This window comes from Camelus bactrianus, chromosome X (genome assembly GCF_048773025.1).
Source record: "Camelus bactrianus isolate YW-2024 breed Bactrian camel chromosome X, ASM4877302v1, whole genome shotgun sequence".
Lineage (NCBI taxonomy): Eukaryota > Metazoa > Chordata > Mammalia > Artiodactyla > Camelidae > Camelus > Camelus bactrianus.
The window spans coordinates 11,436,047-11,457,030 of NC_133575.1; the positions used below are offsets into that span (position 1 = coordinate 11,436,047).

General features: G+C 39.9%; 2 protein-coding genes across 5 annotated transcripts in view; one reads left to right on the forward strand and one right to left on the reverse strand.

Moving 5' to 3' along the window:
- PIR (pirin) overlaps positions 1 to 20,984 on the reverse strand; it is a 145,751-nt gene that overhangs the window by 121,597 nt on the left and 3,170 nt on the right. The window contains exons 2-3 of the mRNA XM_074359538.1: positions 10,732 to 10,851; positions 8,266 to 8,386 (exon numbers count right to left, since the gene is read on the reverse strand). The gene's annotated coding sequence lies outside the window, so the exon portion shown is untranslated. The remainder of the gene's footprint in view (positions 1 to 8,265; positions 8,387 to 10,731; positions 10,852 to 20,984) is intronic.
- The window catches only part of BMX (BMX non-receptor tyrosine kinase), a 49,201-nt gene that overhangs the window by 20,616 nt on the left and 7,601 nt on the right, over positions 1 to 20,984 (forward strand). For all 4 annotated transcript variants that reach the window (XM_045505060.2, XM_045505062.2, XM_045505061.2 and 1 more), the window contains 10 exons: positions 896 to 1,071; positions 2,216 to 2,284; positions 2,592 to 2,645; positions 5,776 to 5,830; positions 7,401 to 7,480; positions 9,987 to 10,114; positions 13,364 to 13,438; positions 14,152 to 14,323; positions 17,241 to 17,457; positions 18,382 to 18,446. In XM_045505060.2, coding sequence (XP_045361016.1) covers positions 896 to 1,071; positions 2,216 to 2,284; positions 2,592 to 2,645; positions 5,776 to 5,830; positions 7,401 to 7,480; positions 9,987 to 10,114; positions 13,364 to 13,438; positions 14,152 to 14,323; positions 17,241 to 17,457; positions 18,382 to 18,446 — 1,091 coding nt within the window. The remainder of the gene's footprint in view (positions 1 to 895; positions 1,072 to 2,215; positions 2,285 to 2,591; positions 2,646 to 5,775; positions 5,831 to 7,400; positions 7,481 to 9,986; positions 10,115 to 13,363; positions 13,439 to 14,151; positions 14,324 to 17,240; positions 17,458 to 18,381; positions 18,447 to 20,984) is intronic.

Consider the following 20,984-nt stretch of genomic DNA (forward strand, 5'->3'; position numbering starts at 1 on the left):
CAAATTCAATGGCTTAAAGCAACACAAATTTATTCTCTCATGGTTCTAAAGTCAGAGTCTAAAATGAGTCTACACAGCTGTGTTCCTTCAGGAGGCATTAGGGGCTGACTTTTTCCAGCTTCTGGAGGCTGCCTACATTCCCTGGTTCCTGGCTCCTTTCTCCATCTTCAGGATCAGAATGGTAGCATCTTCTTGCCTCTCTGATCTCTGCTTCCATCCTTATATCTGCTGTACATCTTGGGGGGGGGCATTATTTAACCTACTACAGCCACAATATGTTTATTATTTTATCCTCTTAATGGGCATTTAGGGAGTTTCCAGGTTTTATCCAATTGAAATAATTCTGCTATGAACATTCTTTTATATGACTTTTGGTTTCACTATTGGGTGTGTTATATTGACTTTCTGGACCATAGGATATGTGCACATCCAATTTTAGAAGATTCCACAAACAACTTTCCAATGGGGTCATACTACCTCATGCTCCAACCAGCGAAGTATGAGAGTCCCTGTTGCTCCGTATCTTTGTCAATACTTTGTATTGCTTCTTTTCTTTCTTCCTCTGTCCCGCCCTCCCTCCTTTCCTTACTTTCTTTTCTTAAATTGAAGTATAGTTGATTTACAATGTTGTGTTAATTTCAGGTGTACAGCATAGTGATCCAGTTTTATTTATTTATATATATATAAATATATATATATATATTCTTTTGCAGATTCTTTTCCAATGTAGGTTATTACAAGATATTGAATATAGTTCCCTGTGCTATACAGTAGGACCTTGTTGTTTATCTCTTTCTTTTTCATCTAAGAGCTAATATGCTCTGGTTGGTTGTTAGTTACCACTACATGAATCTGTGCCTCACTTTGATACACTAAACTCTCTTGTCCTCCAAAGCTGAAGATTCCTCGAGCAGTTCCAGTTCTCAGAGCGGATGAACCATCTTCAAGTACTGCTCTTGTCCCATATGACAGCGACTCAAAGAAAAAGTATGACTCCCCATCAAACGTCAACATGCAGTATATTCCAAGAGAAGACTGCCCTGACTGGTGGCAAGTAAGGAAACTGAAAAGGTAAACCCCAGCTTTCAGTCTGGCTGTGCAGCACACAGAGTAGATGCTACCCCACTGCCTTGGAGCTACCTCAACGCTGGCCACTGCAGTCTCAGCATAGATAGGACCGTCCTCTCAGAAAATGTTCAGGCCTGAGCCAGAAACCTGGGTGGGGTCACAGTGGCCCCACTGGGGCTGAACAGCATGGACTTTCCATGTAGATTATCTGATCTAATGATCTAAATAATACTTGAGCATTTTATTCCCTCTCCTTTCCCTCCCCTCTTTCTCCAAATAACCCCACATCCTAGAACACTGAATCTTTCAAATACATCCTTCTGCTGAGGGAGCTTAGGATAAACCTAAGAGATGCACCATCGACGGACACTCTCCACGTGTTCTTAAAAACCACAAAAAGGCTAAAGAAATTGCTTAGCATTTTTAAATAAGAGTTTTCCTATGAAGAGCTGAAGTGGAAAAGCTATGCTAGTGAGCAAGGCTCTTTTGGGCAGGTGGGGAAGGAGCCAGAGGAGCACTGCCTTGTTCAGGAAGCTTGTCGCTGAGAAGTGTGGTTTTGAAAAAGAGCCTGGGCTATGGAAGCAAACAGGAAATAGGTCCTACATTCCAAATAAAACAGCCTTTGGACTTGGAGAAGTAGGCACTTCCTCCCGCTCTGCTTAACCCCCGAAATGAGAGAGATGAAATGATGGGTGGCAGAGGATGAAGAAAATCCTGCAGATCTAGCTGAGTCCCCATGGAGTTAAAAGTTCAGTATTTTCAAGACTTTTCATTGCAGTCACAACAGCAAAGAGGAAAATAACTTATTTAAAAATATGTAAGTGGTAGAATGCTTGCATACATAGAAAAAAATCAGGGCAACCCCACTCAAGATGATTTATTAATCCAAGTTTTCTATTTTGGGGGTTATTATGAGCCATTATTAAAATTCTCTTTTGTTTAGACATACTGTCAAACTACTGCTTTTTATTAGAGTCCCTGAAAGGATGAAAATGTGAAAAACACTCATTGGCTTAAATTTTCAAACCAAGTGACATATATGGGTCAAAATGTTCAATCAAGCTAAAACATATCTAACAAAATTGCTTTTGTCATTTAACATTTATAAATAAACATAAATGTATGAAGTGTATCTCTTTTTTTATAGCAATGAAGATTTTGCCAGCAGTAACCAAAGGGAGAGAAATGTAAATCACAGCACCTCAAAGATGTCATGGTAAAACCAATTCAAATATTCTTTTATATGCAGGATTTCTTCCATTTGCAGGAAAACTAACCACGTTTGCAATAATTTTGCAACTATACTTGGCTTTTTAAAGTAAATACAAAACAAACAAATCCATGTAGTTTGATTCTCTGAACCCTGAAGGTGGTCTGAATCAATGACTTGTGGGTCACAATGATTTTTCCTATCCATTACTCATGATATGCACTGGTGTTAGCATGAACACTAACATACCTGGATTGTTTCTTGTGGTTTTTTTTTTTTTTTTTGTATTCATGTTGTTTCCTCTCTTGTTCAGGGGATCCCCTGAGTCAAGTTCATCTGAAGAAGAGGAAACCCTTGATGACTATGAGTGAGTTTTGAAAGCCCTCTGTGTTCCTCTACAGTGAGACATAGATGTTTCTATGCTATTCTTCCCCAAAGACTATAAGCAGATGGCTCAGACTTGCTCAAGAGGCTGCATTTACATGGAGCAACTCATGTAAAGTTCTGGGCCATGTATTGTGGGGGACAGGTGACAAAGAACTCGGTTGTTACTAATGAAAATATTTTTCCCCAATCTGGATTATCTAAATTGGCTGCACATATTCCTGGGATTTATCACATATCTGGCTTCCCTTCATTTCACTTTGTCTCCATAGATGCAGTCTATAATATTTTTGCTGATTATTTCATCCCTGGAGGCCCCTCACCAGGATGATGTTTGAAGGCCCTTATTACCCTTGAGTTCAATTTTGAAGTTAGTTATACAGTAATTTGACAAAGGAGCACAAGTGAGACTTGAATATCACAGCATTTCTGTTGGGAGGTTCCCATTCCTAGAGTGACCTTATCATTTAACAGCCAAATTAGGATACTTGAGAAAGAGAGAGAGAGAGTATACTATTAAATATTACACCAGGCATCATCAGGCATCAACCGGACTTCTCTGAGCAAATAAGAATGTGCGATCGCCCCAACGATACTGAGGCAGGTTGGTCTTAAGTGCTGTGAAGGTCCTTTCCAAAGCCTGAGATTCTATCATTCTACCACAAACAGGGACAAACAATCATCTTCTGGACTTAAAGTTTGGCATTAAGAAGAGGTGGGATATAGCATAGGGAATTACATTCAGTATCTTGTAATGGCCTATAATGAAAAAGAGTATGAAAAGGAATACATATGTATAACTGAATCACTATGCTGTACACCAGAAACTAATACAACATTGTAAACCAATTATACTTCAATAAAAAATAAAATAATAAAAAAGAAGTGACAGTAATATGGCATGTCTTAGACACCTGTTACCCAATGGCAACCAAATCCATTGGCCACTAGGATAATGCGTATTTCTAGTTCTGTTTTTGTATGAGTACTGTTATTGATTCATTGGCTACAAGTGCAGCGAGAACTTTCACAAAGTACATGTCCCTGTTCACTACCTTCTAGCTCCCCTTTAGCCACACCTTCTGCTCCAACATCTACCCTCAGGAAAGCATCTGCTGAAATCATTCCAACTAAGACACACAAGACTGGGAAAGACCAGCACAAAAATTCTCTGAAGATAATTGTACTCTAACAGATGACAAAGACTTAAATCATTGGTTGTAAACCTCTAATCGTGGATTTTATTTTTTTAAAATATCTTTCCTCTTTTTTTGTTTTTTTTTTGGGGGGGGTGGTGTAATTAGTTAGTTTGTCTGTTTGTTTGTTTAATGGAGGTGCTGGGGATTGAACCCAAGACCTCGTGCATGCTAAGCATGAATTTTACCACTGAGCTATATCCTCCCCTCTAATCATGGATTTTAGTCTTTAGCATTTAGATGAATTGGAAGGCTTTCTTTGATTCAGAAAGCCCAGATCTGACCATACAGACAGTCTCTATCTCCATCATTTCTAAATTCAAATGGTGTGTGAGAAGCGTGCTTTGGGGACATGATCAGGAAAGATCTGACTTCTTCAAAGTCCAGGAGATGCCAAAGGGAGATCAGGACTAGAGGGCTGTATGATCCGGGGTGCCCAGACTCCTGCTCTCTCATTATTACTTAAGTATCTGCTTTACGTCCATTGCCTTCACTCTATTAAAGCCCGAGGCACTGAGGTTTAGAGGGAAAATCAGGCCTTAGCAGTGGGCCCAGGCCTCTGCTGCTCTGACACTGAAATGCTGAAATGTTTTTTTAAAACAAACAGCTAGGCTTCAGCAAAATTATGACACAGGCAAAATGTGTATGTGTGGGTGTATCTGTGTGTGTGAGTGTGTATGTGTGGGAGGAGGAGGTTATCCACAATCTCACCCGGCCTCTCTAGGCCCTCTCCCTTTATTCCTGATCGTTTCTTTCTTCCACCTCCCATAGGCATATATCTTGGATCATAGGAAGATGATCCTGAGGTCTTTTAATTAGCTATGATTAGCTAAAAATGTTAATTAGGAAGAAAACTATCTGTTAATACCTCAAGTGGTAATTAGACAATATGTATCAGGGTAGAGTTAGGAGAAACTTGTAAGCTTATCAAGGTCAGCCCTCATCTGAGTTTTACCAATGGGGAATTCCATGGTCAAAGAGGCTAAGTGGCTTGTCCAAAGCCACACACAACTACTTATTGGGAAGTTATGTCTAGAATGCAAACCTCCAAGTTGGCTAGTCTAAGGCACTTCCTGCTTCACTGAACTGCCCATCACCTAATACACCTTCACCCCTTCATGTGCTTCTTCCCTCCTTGGGTGTTATTGTCTGGCCAGAGGGTCCTCCCAAGCCCCAAACCAATGCCCCATCCCACTTCACACCCTGATCATTTCCCTGGTGTGACACTTTGGCCAAAGCCAAAGACTGCAGACATTGTCAATCTCACAGGAGTCACAGATCTGTGGCCTGCTGAGCTCCCCATTTGAAGCGAGACATGATATTCTTTGCTAACTTAGTAAAAAGGGCAATATTTCAAGATTACACCTGGCTGTTCCATGCCATCTTTTTCTCAGTTCATTACAACTGCTCCTGTCTTAATATAACCTTAGGTGCTTACCTATTGCAATCCTGCAAATAAAAAATATTTTTAAAAGAAGCATTTGTTTTTAAATTAGATGCTATGAGGGATGTTTATCAGATTATTAGAAGAAAATTATAGGCTTGGAAGATGGGAACTTTCATCCTTGGCCATCCGGACTTTTCCCCTTGTAATATTCTGCATTGCTCTAATCTCTGGCTCTCACTGAAAATGGTGAAACGTAGAACTCAGAGATCACCTTGAAGGAGCTGAAAGGTTCCCAAATGCCAGCCCATTTAAAAATACAGATGTGCAGGCCCCACCCCAGAATCATAACTGAGTGCTGGAGACTTTGGAATCTGGACTTTTGAACAGGCCCTCAAGTGATTCTCTTGAATAGCCAGGTTTAGAAAACCCTGATCTAGACTACTGCCTCATTTTACAGATGAGAAAGTGGAGTGACAAGCTATGCAATTAAAAATTCTTAATTCTCAAAATGGAATTCTTTTCTCTTGCAGCTGGTTTGCAGGTAACATCTCCAGGTCACAATCTGAGCAGTTACTGAGACAAAAGGTAAGTAGTCTAGTCTTTAAAATAGCCTCTAAGAATGTCTTTCTATTGTTGGGCCCTGAGGGTAACACACTCCTGGTGGAAACCTTAGTGCTAATTATATAGCCAAGACATCACAGTGTTCATTGTCCCGCCCACAGGTGACCCGGCACTTCATGTCTAACCACTTCCTCTCTTCCCACTACTGACTGCTCTATAATGAGCCACTTCAAAATTGAGCAGCTTGAAACAAGACTTATGATGCTCACGAGGCTGTGTTTAGCTGGTGGACTGACTAGGGGGTTGGGAGTAGCTGAGGTAGTCAACCAGGGTGCCAGATTTCTTCTCCACATGGCCAGCATTGGTTTCCTCACAGAATGGTGATTTCAAGGCTGTGGTTGAAGAGGACAAGCCCCACAGCTAGGCACAAGCACTTACGGAGTCTCTGCCTTTGTCGTGTTTGCTAACGTCCCATTGGCCAAAGCAAAGCCCATTGCTCAGCCCAGAGTCAATGTAGGAGGGGACCACACAGAGCCTGGATATACAGAGAGCTGATTTATGGGGGCCTTCTGTACCTCATACTTCAACTCTGTCCTGAAAACCATTGGCACTTAAACCAGAGGGCAGCAGATGTAATAGGGAATAAATCTATCTGATTTTGTTACTAATTGGTATGGAATTATCAACTGCAAACTCTTTTGACCTACAAAAACGGCACCTTGACGTAGTTCAACCTAATAAAATACATCAGTTCTTCCTCTGAGGGGTACCAGAGAGAGTGTGACAACCACCATCTAACTCAACATTCTGTCACATACACAGTTGATAATCCATTCTTTCTAAATTTAGATCTGCTCAGAATTTGCATGTTCTGAAAGACAAGTTGAGCATAGAACCTGAACAGTGGATTTGTTCAGCATCTTTGGTTTTCTAAAACCTTCCAAGGGCATGATATGGTGATATGTGGTTTTACATTTTATTTCTGAAAGATTAAAACATTAGACTTGCACAAATACGCAACAGAGAAAATTATCAGAGAGGGTTAAAAAGTAACCGGAGAGGAAGAGTTGAAGGACACAGGGGAGCTCTAGAAAGACACGGAGTGGGAGAAGGGAAAAAGCTAAACCGTGGGTCCCTTCTGCACCAACTGTTGTATAATCTGCACTGTCAGTGACGTTTAAAGCGGATCTGCACAAACACAGTAAACAACTCATGCTTACCAGGGGACGGGGGGTGGGGAGGGCTAAATTGATAGTTCAAGATGTGCAAATACTAACTGCTATAAATAAAATAGATTTTTTTTAAAAAAGAATTTCTTCTGTATAGCACAGGGAACTATATTCAGTATCTTGTAGTAACCTATAATGAAAAAGAATATGAAAAAAAAATATATGTATGTATATGTATGACTGAACTATTATGTTGTACACCGGAAATTGACACAACATTGTAAACTGACTATACGTCAGTATAAAAAAATAAATAGAATAAAGTGGATCTAAAAGATCTACTTTCCTACCACCTACCGGGAAAAATAGTTTTCAAGAATAATGAAAATGTTTTCTGTTCCTTCCACACTTTCCTTCCTCTTCAGGGAAAAGAAGGAGCGTTTATGGTTAGAAATTCCAGCCAGGCGGGAATGTACACAGTGTCCCTATTTAGTAAGGCTATGGAGTAAGTATGATGTGGATTTCTTTCTTTTATCTTCTTACATCTGTTCTTTGAATATACTGGTCATCAAGTCACATTTTGGGATAAAACTCCATCTTTAAACTCTGGAATTTTGGATCAAAGTATTTCTATTGAATGCAACCATTTGTAGTTGCCTTTTCCCCTCTACTTTCCAGAGTCTGTTCTCCGTGCGGTCCTTTCCTCACCTGCCCCCAACCCAGGTGGCAGCAGCGTGCCCAGGGCATGGCTCACCTCCGTGGACACTTGTTAAAAGAATCCTGCCTAATTCTTCCTTGATTCTGTCCTAAGCCTAGAAAGAGAGAAAAAATAGCAATGGAGCTTCTGCACTCTTGGCCCCAGCTGCCTGCTGAGCTGAGAAACCTACCCCAGTGTCTGGATTTTAGTAAATCTTTCCAGTGGGAGCAGAGGGGTGAATCAGTGTAGCTGTCTGCCCTGGCTAGCTTCTTTCTAGGCTGCTGTCCTGTTGGTGTGGTTAAGAGTTCTGGTTTGAAATGGTATCTCTGGGTCCAAATCCTGACTCTGCCATTTCAAAACTTTGTGACATTAAGCAAGTTTCTTAACTTCTGCGCCTTAGCATCCTCATTTTGAAAAGGGGACACAGTGACAATTATGTTCTATGGATGAAGTGAGTTAATGCACAGATTGGATCAGAACAGTGCCTGGCACACAGTAAACACTTATTAAACTAATAGTAATTCCTATTATTGCTCTTGTTGTTGGGAAAAACGTACTCCTACTTGCCCCACTACCCCCACCCCAACACTTACGTATATAAGGCCCCCACTGTCATCTCATGCAGGTCGTCATCACCAACGTTAGGATCCCCCTAGAGAGTTCTCCAAGCCACTTTCCCATTGGTTGTTAGCCTTTTTGTTCCTTCTAAGCATCCTGCAAAGCAAACAGGAAAGCTGTTTTTATTTGCACCGTTTTACATATGAGAGGATTGAGATGCAAAGAGAGCTTACACAGACCCACCCTCAGACCTAATGAATGACCGACTTGAAGCCAGGCCTTCACCAGCCAAGATCATGTTCCTTCAACCAGATAGCCCTGTGTCTACACTGAAATCTCCCATGTTTTGGAATGAGAGTCTGGTCCAATTTTGATTAGGACCACGTGGGGGAGAAATGTCTATGTGTGCAACCGTTTCTTAATGCTTCGACTGAATGACCTTAAATGATTGAATGGCCTTGCTGTTTTCTCCATGTGCCCTGCCCCATGAAGCATAATGTATTTTTTAGATAATTAAGTGATGAAAAAGTTATTTTACTGGGGGAATTTTTTTACAGAGTCCCTACCTCCAATTTGAAATAATAGCATGTACCATAAGCACGCATATGGTATTTCTGGCGCCAGAAGCCATGTCCCTGGTGCCCCTTACGTAGTAGGTTGCATACTTGGATGCTGATTAGAGCCAACCCAGTAAGAAGTGGGGCAAGACTTGGTTTACTGAATAGCAAAAGCTCTGTGACCCTCTGGCCCTCGTGTTTCAGCCAAACCTGATGTCAGAAGTCCTCTTAGTGCAGCTTCTTGACACCAGATTCATTTTTGAAGGTGACCAGGTAGAAAAATCAGCAAACAGAAGAGATACCAGATGAAAAGAATTCTAATCAATGACTACAGGAGCCTTTTTTAATGGGCTGGAGTGAACTTGATGCTGAGACCAGGAGCCAATCTATCACAAGAAAGCACCCTTTCTCCTTTTCATAATTGTGATTTTAATAAGGCTGGCATTATAGCAACAATAATTTATCAAGTTTCTTATGTGCCAACATAGTGCAAATTGATATATACACAATCTCATCTGATCTTAAAACAACTGGATGAGGTGGCTAGTCAGCAATAGAACTGTACTCAAAGCCCAGTTCTTGAGCACTATGCCACATTCTAAAACCTAAGAGAGGCATATCAATCATTCCTCGTTAGCTTAAATCAATATGCATCTATTCACCACTATTTTCTAAAAGTAGAGCAAAAGAAAAAAAATGTTTTATGTAGAAGAGGTACAAGTTCACATGAGGAATTAAAGGATAGCCCCATCCATGCCACCCTGTATATTCCACTCCCAAAAGAGCCTCCCATCCACAGCCTCATGGTGTTTGTCTCCCACATTTTAATCTCTATTATTATCTTAAAAGAGAATTGACGTTCAGAATAATGATCCTGAAAACTGCAAGGCTTTCAATCATCAAAGGAAGATGCCAGCGTTATACTTACTAAGGGAAGAATGGTACAGAAAGGTGGGATTTTATTATACATGAATTCCGTGTGCCCACAAAGGATACACTGAGTTCAGAGAGGAGCCCTCTTCCATAATTACAGATTGTCATGGATACCTCAGGAAAACACCAGACATCAAGACTGAGAAACCGTCTCTGACTCCCCTCTCCAAAATATGCAAATGTGCCTAAAATAATTATTTACCTATTACTTAATCAAGCTTCAATTGTTTCTTAAAAACATTCTAACATGCTTTCTTCCTTACTAGTGATAAAAAAGGAACTGTTAAACATTACCATGTGCACACAAATGCTGAGAACAAATTGTACCTGGCAGAAAACTACTGTTTTGAGTCCATTCCAAAGCTCATTCACTATCATCAACACAATTCAGCAGGTAACTTACTTCAGTTTTTCTTTTATGGGTCCTTGCTGATAAATATCAATTTTCTTGGATATTACTGATCCTCCTCGTAATACTCTTAACTATATAGGGAACCATGAAAGTAGGGGGAAAACGCTCTCAAGCCTTATGCCTCCTGTGATTTTTAACCTACCTTTCCTGGAATATAACATTGTACAGTCTATAATGCCAGAAACAATGAAGTTGAGTGAGTTCAGTGACAGAAGTAGAGATTCTCTTTATAAAAATATTTGCAGGTTTTTTCCTGCCTATAGAAGTAACTTGATTGCAAACTTGAAACGATATAGAAATGTGTATCATTAGAGAGATAGCCTCCATGGACAAGTTGGTATCTATTCTGACAGTGTTTTTTTCTATGTTGATACTAACACTTATTATTCCTTACATATATACAAATTATATACATGTATGTATATACATTATATGTTTACAGATATGAGATCATTCTACATATACTACTTTTCAGCTTGTTTTCTTGACTCAGCACATCTTGGAGGTCTTTCCATGCAAATGCATATAGCTCACTCTGGTCTGCTTAACAGATACACAGAATTCTACTGTAGAATTACTCCATAATTTATTCACCTTACCGTATATTGAGTAGCAGTTGGATCATATGCAGTATTTTCACAGAACAATCGATGTTTCAGTGCACAGTCATGCACACATAACTTTGTGCACCTGGATGAGTATTTCTGTAGCCAAATGCCCTAAAAGTGGAATTTGAGATAATAGCTAAGAACATTTAAAATTTAGACATTGTCAAATGCTTTTCAGGAATATATACCCCCACCAACAGCAACACTTCATCCTCACAGACACTGGGTACTATCATTCTTTTTAAATTTTGCCTAATTGACCGGTGACAATATAGAGAGAAGTCTCTTGTAATGGAAGTGTTAACTAATCTTCTTGTGGCAATCACTTTGCAGTGTATACATGTACCAAATCACCACAGTTGTACATTTTAACTACATATATTGTATGTCAAGAACACCTCAATACACCTAAAAAATAAAGTTGAAAGAAAAAAATCCTCTCTAAATGTCTTTTCTAGACTAGTGCCACTTACAGGCAGTGACTGGATGAATTTCCAACACTGCATAAAAATAAGCTATAAGTTCACCATCAAACTTGTGCAACTCTACCTGACCTGATTACATGCCCAGAGGTGAATTGGCCTTACTCCTGGTGTTGCTTTTGGTTTTTATTTGTATTTTCCCATGGTCTCAATTTCTTTAATTGTTTCTTTTTAACCTGTAGCACCTCAAAAATACCCTTTGGAATAGGTACTGTATAAATAGTCATTTCCAAGTGGAATGACTCCAGAGGGTGCACAACAAACTCTACAGATGATTGGAAGAACATATTAAAATGTTTATTTAGATTTGTTTTTAAAATCTCATTCTCTTGGGTTTTCTATTTGTGAATATATTTTATGATGCATATAATGTATCATCACAGTAGCAACTGTGTATATACATATTCTGGAGGAGTGTGCTAATTTTTATTTTGCTGATTAAAGATGCAGGATTTAAAAGAAACCACTCATACAAAAACTAAATAAATATACAGAAAAAGGGAGAGAAACAAAACATGTGTGATAGTTCCCAGGACTTAGAAAACATCACATGTTGAAAGAAAGGAACATATATTTTTTGAATGAGTTCTTTTGAGCCACTATCCATACTATGATTATTTTAACCCAGCTTTACCCTAACTCTATGTAAACCATTAAAATGACAATTTAAGAATAAGTTCAATTTACTTCTTATCTTGTACCCTTGTGTACTGTTTAGATTTTTTTTTTACCAAATGTTTGTGCTGTGTGTATATATACTTAAATATGGGACTGCAAAGAGAGAGAAAAATACCTGAATAGACACTTTCTCCAAAGAAGATATACAAATGACTAAAAGACACATGAAAAGATGCTCAAGATCATAATTATCAGAGACATGCAAATCAAAACCACAACGAGGTATCACTTCACACTTGTCAGAATGGCTGTCATCAAAAAGTCTACAAATAACAAATGTTGGCAAGGATGTGGAGAAAAAGAAACTCTAGTAGACTGTTGGTGGGAGTGTAAATTGGTGCAGCCACTGTGGAAAACAGTATGGAGGTTCCTCAAAAAACTAAAAATAGAACTGCACGTGACCCAGCAATTCTACTCCTGGGTACATGCCCAGAGAAAATTCCACTTTGAAAAGATCCATGTACCCCATGTTCATAGAAACATTATTTACTATTGCCAAGATAGAGAAGCAACCTAAGTCTCCATCAAAAAATGAATGGATTAAGAAGATGTGGTATTATATACAATGGAATAGTACTCAGCAATTTAAAAAAATGAAATTCCACCTTTTGCAACAAGTAGGTGGACCTAGAGGATATCATGCTTAGTGAAATTAGGCAGACAAAAAAAAGACAAATACTCTTCTATGTTTTCACTTATATGTGGAATCTAAAAAATAGAACAAATGAATGATTATAGCAAAAAAGAAACATACAGATACGGAGAACAAACTAGTGGCTACCAGTGGGGGTGGGAGGTGCAAGATAGGGGTAGGGGATTAAGAGATACAAACTACTATGTATAAAATAAATTAAAAAGACACCATGGGCAGATTTAAAGACAATTAAGCTATGCTCTCTGTCCTAGAAAGAATTCATCATCTAGACAGTGAGATAAATAAATAAATAAATAAGCACAAGGATATACTGTACAGCACAGGGAAATACAGCCACCATTTGTAATAACTTTAAGTGGAGTATCATCTATACAAATGTTGCACCATTATGTTGTACACCTAAAACTAATATAATATTGTTAATCAACTATACTTCAATTTAAAAAATAGTTGATGGCTAACCACGAATAAAATAATTTTTAAAAAGAGCAAAATAAAAAAGGGAAATTTTTAAAAGAAAAGATTCTATCAAGCAACTAACTTTGATGAGATTTTTTAAAGTCACATAAAATAGCTTTGCTCTTTTAATTTTTGCTTTCCGTGGAACTGATTAGTCAAGTCAAGCAAAACAATATGACTGCAGGCTGAATATGGTCAGAATGGATTCTCTCTCTGCATGACAACACCCTGAACTCTGGGCTTTTTCAACTAGTCTAGAGAGAGCATAAGCAGAGGTGTGAACCGATGTGACGTAATGTGATGTGATATGACATGATCACGTGATGACATGATGCTGATTCCATTGCAGGCATGATCACACGACTCCGCCACCCTGTGTCGACCAAGGCCAACAAGGTTCCCATGTCCATGTCCTTGGGAAATGGTACGGACACTCCCTTGGGTTCTTAAACTCCATCTCCCATCATTTTTGGTTAAAATACATGTATATGGTTAATTTACTGAAAAAAGAGGGAAGAGAAGAAGGAGATTCCTGTTCAGATTGTGCCAGGGAGGGCTTCAGCTCTAATTTATTTATTCTTTTTCTTAAACAAACAAACAAACTAAAACCTTTTCTGTCCTCCCAGTCTAACTCTGTAGTTTCCCCAGCATTATCAATAAGATTGACCCAATCATCAGCCTCAAGAACCCCACTGCCTGTTCTCCTTCTGGGATTCTGTGCCTGCTCGGGAAAGCCAGTTTGCAACCTTATGTATTTAGGATAATGACATCCATCCGGATCACAGTTTACTTTGTTTCATAAGAAACTGTAATAATATTTTACCAAGCTAAGGGCACTGAGCACATTTTGACAAAGACACCTCTGGTTAGCAAAGGGTTTTTACTCTAAGGTTTCTTGTCAACAACTGTAGCTGCTTCAGGACCAATATTGTTCTGGAGACATTATCTTGTGGTCTAATAGGTCATAAGACTACATCACTAAGGGTTTTCTTTTAAGTGATCAACTTAAAATAAAAAGTCTTGCTGTTCTTCATACTGTCAACATTAAACTCTCATTGGAGAGGAAATCATATGGGAAGCCGTTAGCCCCCAAGCCTTCTATTCTCATCCTGAAGACTGTCTGTCTTGCCTTAATAGGAATCTGGGAACTGAAAAGAGAAGAGATTACCCTGTTGAAGGAGCTGGGAAGTGGCCAGTTTGGAGTGGTCCATCTGGGCAAGTGGAAGGGGGAGTATGATGTTGCTGTTAAGATGATCAAGGAAGGTTCCATGTCAGAAGATGAATTCTTCCAGGAAGCCCAGACCATGATGTAAGTTTTGTCTGAGGATTGGCAGTTTAGCCCTCACCTTGGGAGGACATTCATGCTAACAGGCCTGTCCCTAACATTTGGCAGGCCTTGCTCAAGAGCACATATCAGAGATATATTTAGAAATTATAAATCAATTTAACACAGTTACATACAATTGGTCCTATGTGCCTCCTTTGACAAGTATATCTTCACAACAACTTGAAAAGCCATATTCGAAATTAGAATTCTCAAGACTCTTTAGAGGAACCAGCCTCTGGTCCATGGCCTCCCCAAACTCCACTCCTCCCCTTTCTCTTCCCACCCCCAGCTCCATCCTGTACTGAACTCAGTGCCTATGTGCAGACATAGCATTCAGTACATCCAAGCTCCCTTCCTGTCTCCCACAAGCAACTATCCATTGGCTCATGAGCTTGGGTAGGAGTAGGCACACCAATAGCATGGCTCATTCTTGGGGGATGAAGAGTCTGCACAGGTCCCGGAAGAGGCCTCAGGACTACGTGGACAGGGGATTCCGGAGTCCTGGTACCCCAAGAGTGATAGAGAAAGGGAGGCATCGGTTCTGAGTGGACATGTCTCCTTGGCCATCTGGCCGCTTTGCCTTGTGGGGAGGTGCACGGTGGAATGAGGAAGAGTGGGGTCCCGGAAAGCACACGTCCAAGGGCACAAGCCTCTAGCGGCCAGGATGAAGGCACTACTCAAAACTAATGCCCTATAGACAATGTCCCAAACAGTCTGGTAAAAATCCTTTTCTCACCCTACTCCTTTCCTCATCCGATAAATGAAGATACCCTTCCTCATGGGCCTCAGCCCCAAGCACAGCCCTTAATTCTTGGCAATACATATGTTCTCTCTCTCTCTTTCTCTCATTGATTTAAGTACAAAGAATTATCTTAAAGATTCTACCTCTTATTGTCAAAATGGTGAATCAGACTTTGAAGGGCAATCAGCCATCCAGGTTTGCCTAGGAGTTTCCTGGTTTTAGCACTGAAAGTCCCCTGCCCCGGGAAACCCCTCAGTTCCAGGCAAACAGGGACAGCGAGCTGGTCATCCTACTTTAAGGAACCAGTCAGCATGGTATGAGAAGCAATGCTATAGCAAGACTTTGGTCAAAGACAGTTGAAACCACAAATCCTAGCCTGCTACAGAGTAAAAGCACTTTAAAAAAATTTACTCAAATATTTATATACAGTGTTACAGGCATCTGTCTGAGTGCTTGATAAACATGAACACATTCAATCCTCACAAGAAGCCTATGAGGGAGGTGACATTGTTATCTTTGTTTTATAGGAAACTGAAGCACAGAAAATGTTAGCCCAAGGTCACCAAGCTAGTAAACGCAGAGATGCAAACCCAGCAGACATGCCAGTGTCCATTTTTCCTTAGTCATTCCTTTATGAAGACCAGAGGTACCTGGAGCGTTAGAGTTATCAGTTTTACCACAATTGCAGAATTGTTTGGAAGCAAAGGTACTATGTGAATATAAGCCTTGGCTAGGGCCAGCTTCACGGGCACACTACTGGCACAGAAGTGAGGGCTCCCGCACTTAGAAGGGCTCTGTGCTTGGTTGAGCACTGTGCTGTCACCATCATGAAATTCTTAATAATTCTTAAACAAGGATCTCTGCCTTTTCATTTTGCGCTAGTTCCTGCAAAGTATGTAGCTTATTCTGTCTTTGGCAATTGTACCATCACAATACTGGGGGTGGGGCCCTTAGTGTCCTCCTTTGGTAGGACAGAAAAACCTGCCAGAAATTCTCTTAGGCTCCTGGTGTTACCCCCACGTCCTGGTGTAATTTGAAAACTTTTTTATTTGCTATTAGAAGGCTGGTAATCCTACCGAATCCTAAAAAGTCATGAACAAATCACCTAGTCATAAAGAAAGAAGTCAAACTGTGCCATAAGGGGAAAATGTTAAGTCTCAAATGTAATGGTCAAACTGAGGCCTCTCACGTGGGCAGTGTCAGTTGGCATGGTGTTCCCACCACATGTCCCGGGGCAGGGAATTTGCTCAAGGAACAGCTTTGTCCCACCACAAGCTTTCCCTTTGAAGGGAGCAACGCAGGTCTCTAAAACTGCTGAAAAATGCGTCCATCTTGAGCAATGAAGCACGTCACCTTAAGTAAGCTGACAGTACATGTCCATATAGCTAAACTAAGAAGGATGAAAATAACTAAATACTTAATAAATCCTCATCTGTTAAAATTTGTTTAATTGACATGTTAAATTTAACTTACTTTACACATACGAACATTAAAGAACCATCCTGTAAATTAGTATGAATAGATCAATTCCATAAGTGGATGAACATCATAATTGCTGCCAGGACCTATTAGAAGTGCTAGGTCACATGGTTACTATTTTCTAAACTGATCATCAACAACAAAGAATAATGGAACAATAATGCAAAATAAAATTTTTTAAAAAGAAATAAAAATCACAACTAATCTCACTTCCCTAACATGGCAACTATTGGCATTTTACCTATGCCCTTCATATTCTGATACTGTCTTTTTAAATAAACTGTTTAGACATGAAAGTTAGATGCTTTAAAATGGAAGTGATTGCTATTAAGGAGTAGCTTTCTCCAACCAGTCATGGAAGTTCTCAGGATGCCACAAGACTAAGGATTACTGAGGGAACAGACCATTGCATCCTTGATTCTCTGTAGGCAAGGTGACCACAGCACCCACAGCAGCATAATGGCTGAGGTTGTCAGGGTCTAATAGGAAGCAGCATTCTTTGCCTCCAAAGACTGATGGTCCCAGAACAAGATCATAACTTTCCCCTCTCTTCCTTCATTCCAGTAGAAGGGAGGCAATGAAAACAAACAAAAATCGGAGAGTGGTTCGTTTTCAGGACATCTGGAAAATGAAATATGGAAATTCCACTATTGAACTTTGAAAATCTATTGCTTCCAGGAAACTCGACCATCCCAAGCTGGTGAAATTCTATGGTGTGTGTTCAAAGAGATACCCTATCTACATAGTGACTGAATATATAACCAATGGTTGCTTGCTGAATTACCTGAAGAGTCATGGAAAAAGACTGGAACCCTCCCAGCTCCTAGAAATGTGCTGTGATGTTTGTGAGGGCATGGCCTTCTTAGAAAGCCACCAGTTCATACATCGGGACTTGGTAAGCAAAGCCACTGGTAGCTCAAAGAAAGGAAAGAAAGCTACCTTCAGTTCCCACCTCCAACGATGGGGCCATTGGGTGGGACGGCAAGGAAGGCATTGTCACTTATACTTGGCTCACTTGTCACTTGCTTAAGCACATGACACTTTTGTAATAAAAATCACACTCTCAACATAAAACAGTTGAAGTATAGAAAACAGAAAGAGTAAAAGCAGCCATCAATATCTATATAGTTAGGTTGTGGTATGAAGGGAAAGAGATGGCAAGGAAAGACTTTGGTCAATTTTGTGTTTCTCAGAACCATTAAATCCAAGTTGACCTTTACTCCAGGAAGGGCTTAGTGCTAAAGCAGTCATTCAATACAATAAGTGAAAATATGAAAACAAACAAAAACCAGGATGAAATGAAATTTGTGTGTGTCTTTGGGTCAGGGTAGGAGTGGAGAGCATTCTGCTGGGTATGCACTGATATTGATCAATCTTTAGAGATTTTCTTGTGCTGAGTAGCCAACATGCCACACATGCTAAGCCAGTGCATTCTGTCAGTCTCGGTGCAGCATCTAGGCCTTCAAAGTGTCTGTTCATACACGGTGTCCTGGTGGTGGAGAGGGAACCCCTAGAAATGATTTCTCCCTTCTCACTGATGAGCTCAGGTTCTGGGTTTAATGTGTGAGAACTTTCATGTTGTTTGACAAGGATGGATGCTTGGGGAAAATACTTATGGGAGCACTTTTTCATTTTGAAAAATTGAAAATCACAAAGGAAAAAAGACAACTTCTATACTTAAAATATAGCATTTGGGGTTGTGATAGGCAATCTTAGATTGTGCTGAGTACTCTGCCCAAGAGAAGGAAAATGTCTGATTTTGATGCCAAGGCATTCTTGGTCATTTTTACTACTCACTAATTTTGTTTTCCCTCCAAAGGCTGCTCGGAACTGCTTGGTGGACAGTGATCTGTCTGTGAAGGTATCTGACTTTGGAATGACGAGGTAAGCCAATTCCAAGGGGGCAACCAATGAAAGAGGGATTTATATTCACATCTAAATGGAGGTGCAGAACGTGCTCTGAATGAGGGGCTTAGAAACCTTGATCCCCTCCCCTACACTACCTCCAACCACCTGTGAAATATGTTTCATCTCATTTCTTTGCCTGTAAGATGGCATTGTTCTTCAGAAATTATCCCAAGTCCCTTTTAGTTCTTTTGACACCTTGATAAATATTTTGCTGACCTTACAAATAAATTCCATGAAAGATCCTAAATATTCAAATATAACGTTACAGCCAGAAAAAAAAAAACCCAAACAGAAAAGGCTAAAGGAGCCTTGACTGAGTGTGTATGTCTGTGACTATATATATCGTACTGTTATATACAATATAATAGCATTGAGTGTGTGTGTGTGTGTATACACACACACACACACTCAATGCTATTTTATATATATATGTATATATACACACATACTCTCACACATAAATATATATATATACACACATAATTATGTATGTATGTGTGTGTGTGTGTGTGTGTGTGTGTGTGGCTCCTTTAGTCCTTTCTGGGTTTTTTTCTTCTTAATACTATATGTTCAAACGGCTAGAGCATTAACACTAGGAAATTTTTGGTTGTCGTGTTATTAAATTTTATGTGTCATCAGGTAAGACATGAAAGAAAACTCAGATTCTCTTGGTGAGCATTCTATAAACACTTCAGGATTTGAGAAATTATTTTGATTCTGATAGCAGTTTAGAAGAGTCTTCCATTTACTTAACTCTGAATCCTCATACTATTTAAGCCTCAGAGCCGATTTTCATGGTTTTACATAGGAAATGAAGACATAACACGGTGGCCTTTCCACTTGGCAAACACTTACGGAGTGCCTACTAAAATGCCTAGGCCCTGTGGGAGATACTGGAATAAATGGGATAGCCCCTGCCCTCAGTGCCCACAGTTTAGTCTAGAGGGCAAGTCGACACCCCAGCCACGGAGACAAAATACAGCTGTAAAGTTGTGCCGACTCAATGTAAACTCGTGGAACGCTGAGGAGGGATAATGCAGTTTCACAAAGATTTGAAGACCTGACCAAAGCCAGCTCTATATTTAGCAAACATAGTCCTAAAACACCAGAGGAAGACCTGTTGTTTTAAGCCTTCTCTAAAATTCACGATTAGAAGCTGCTCCTCTTCTGGGACCCTTTAGCATTGACAGGGAGCCTCTTTACCTGTGTGCTAACTGCCATCACCCCAAACACCATCCACTGGCTCTCCTACACTGACACTCCAAATGTGTGGCTCTCCTGAGCACAAGAGGAAAAGCTGCTCACAGCTCCTGAGGGCAGGGAGAAGCTCCCAGGACAAGGGAAGTGATCCCACCTTGTTCTCAAAGCAGGAATATTGGCTACTCTGCCAGCATTCAGGGAATACAGTGTCCAGCAGCTTAGGAAAAGGGGGCCACAGGTCTTGCCCTGAATAGGGATCCTGGAGGCCAGGCACCAAGCCCCAATGATCATGAAGCTCTGTGGTCACATCAGTCAGATGCCTGTCGTCTCACTTGGTCCTGATGATCTGAAGGAAGGTTTATGCCATGAGCAGACCCCAGTGGGGGGTGTCAGGGTAGTCTGTGAGTGTCTGGTGGTGTCTGAGGAGCTGCGGGGGCCTGGGAGGGAGGTATGGAAGGTGCTGTATGTAATCCCGTGAAAGCATTATTTATTATTACTATTATTAATATTTCAAAGACTGATTTGCCATACCAGCTTTTTCAGCTATTTTAAACTACAGTCAATATTTCTAACATATTTTGCTATCTAAAGTTTTCTTATAAATTATATCCAAAACTTTGGTTTCCATAATTTTCATTTTTCTCTTCTCTTAATAGTCATTATTTATTTGGTTTTCTGTGGGCAAATATATAGGCTTTTCCTCTGTTAATTATATAAGTAGTATGCTTAGTATAAGAAATACAGCAATGGTGTATAAAGTAAAAGGTAGAATCTACCCCCTTCCTTCACCTTTTTAGCACTAGGAGTAACTATGGCTGACACACTTGGTGGCCGTCCTTCCATACCTGATTCCTAAACATGCCCAGTCATAGACACAGATATGTACATTTACTGTTTGTTCTCACAAAAGTGGAATCATTATATACACATGCTTTTGCATACAACTATAAACTATAGGCATCTTTCTATTTTAGTAAATGTAGAGCTGGCTCATCTTTTTCATGGATGCATACAATTCTGTTAATGCACCATATTATATTTAATCACCCTTCAGCATGTGCACATTGAGATTGCTTCCATCTTTATCATTATTATAAACAAAAGTGTACTGCATACCTCTGAACATATATTTTTATGGTCTTGATATCTTTGTAGGATATTGTCATCTATCATTGTTTACAACAGCAGAAGATTAGAAGTAATTGACACAGTTAAACAAACTATGTTAATCCATAGGCGGGAATACTATTCAGCCATTAAACATGACGCTGCAGAAGAAAATGTGACCCTGGGGGAAGTGTTCTCGATATGCTA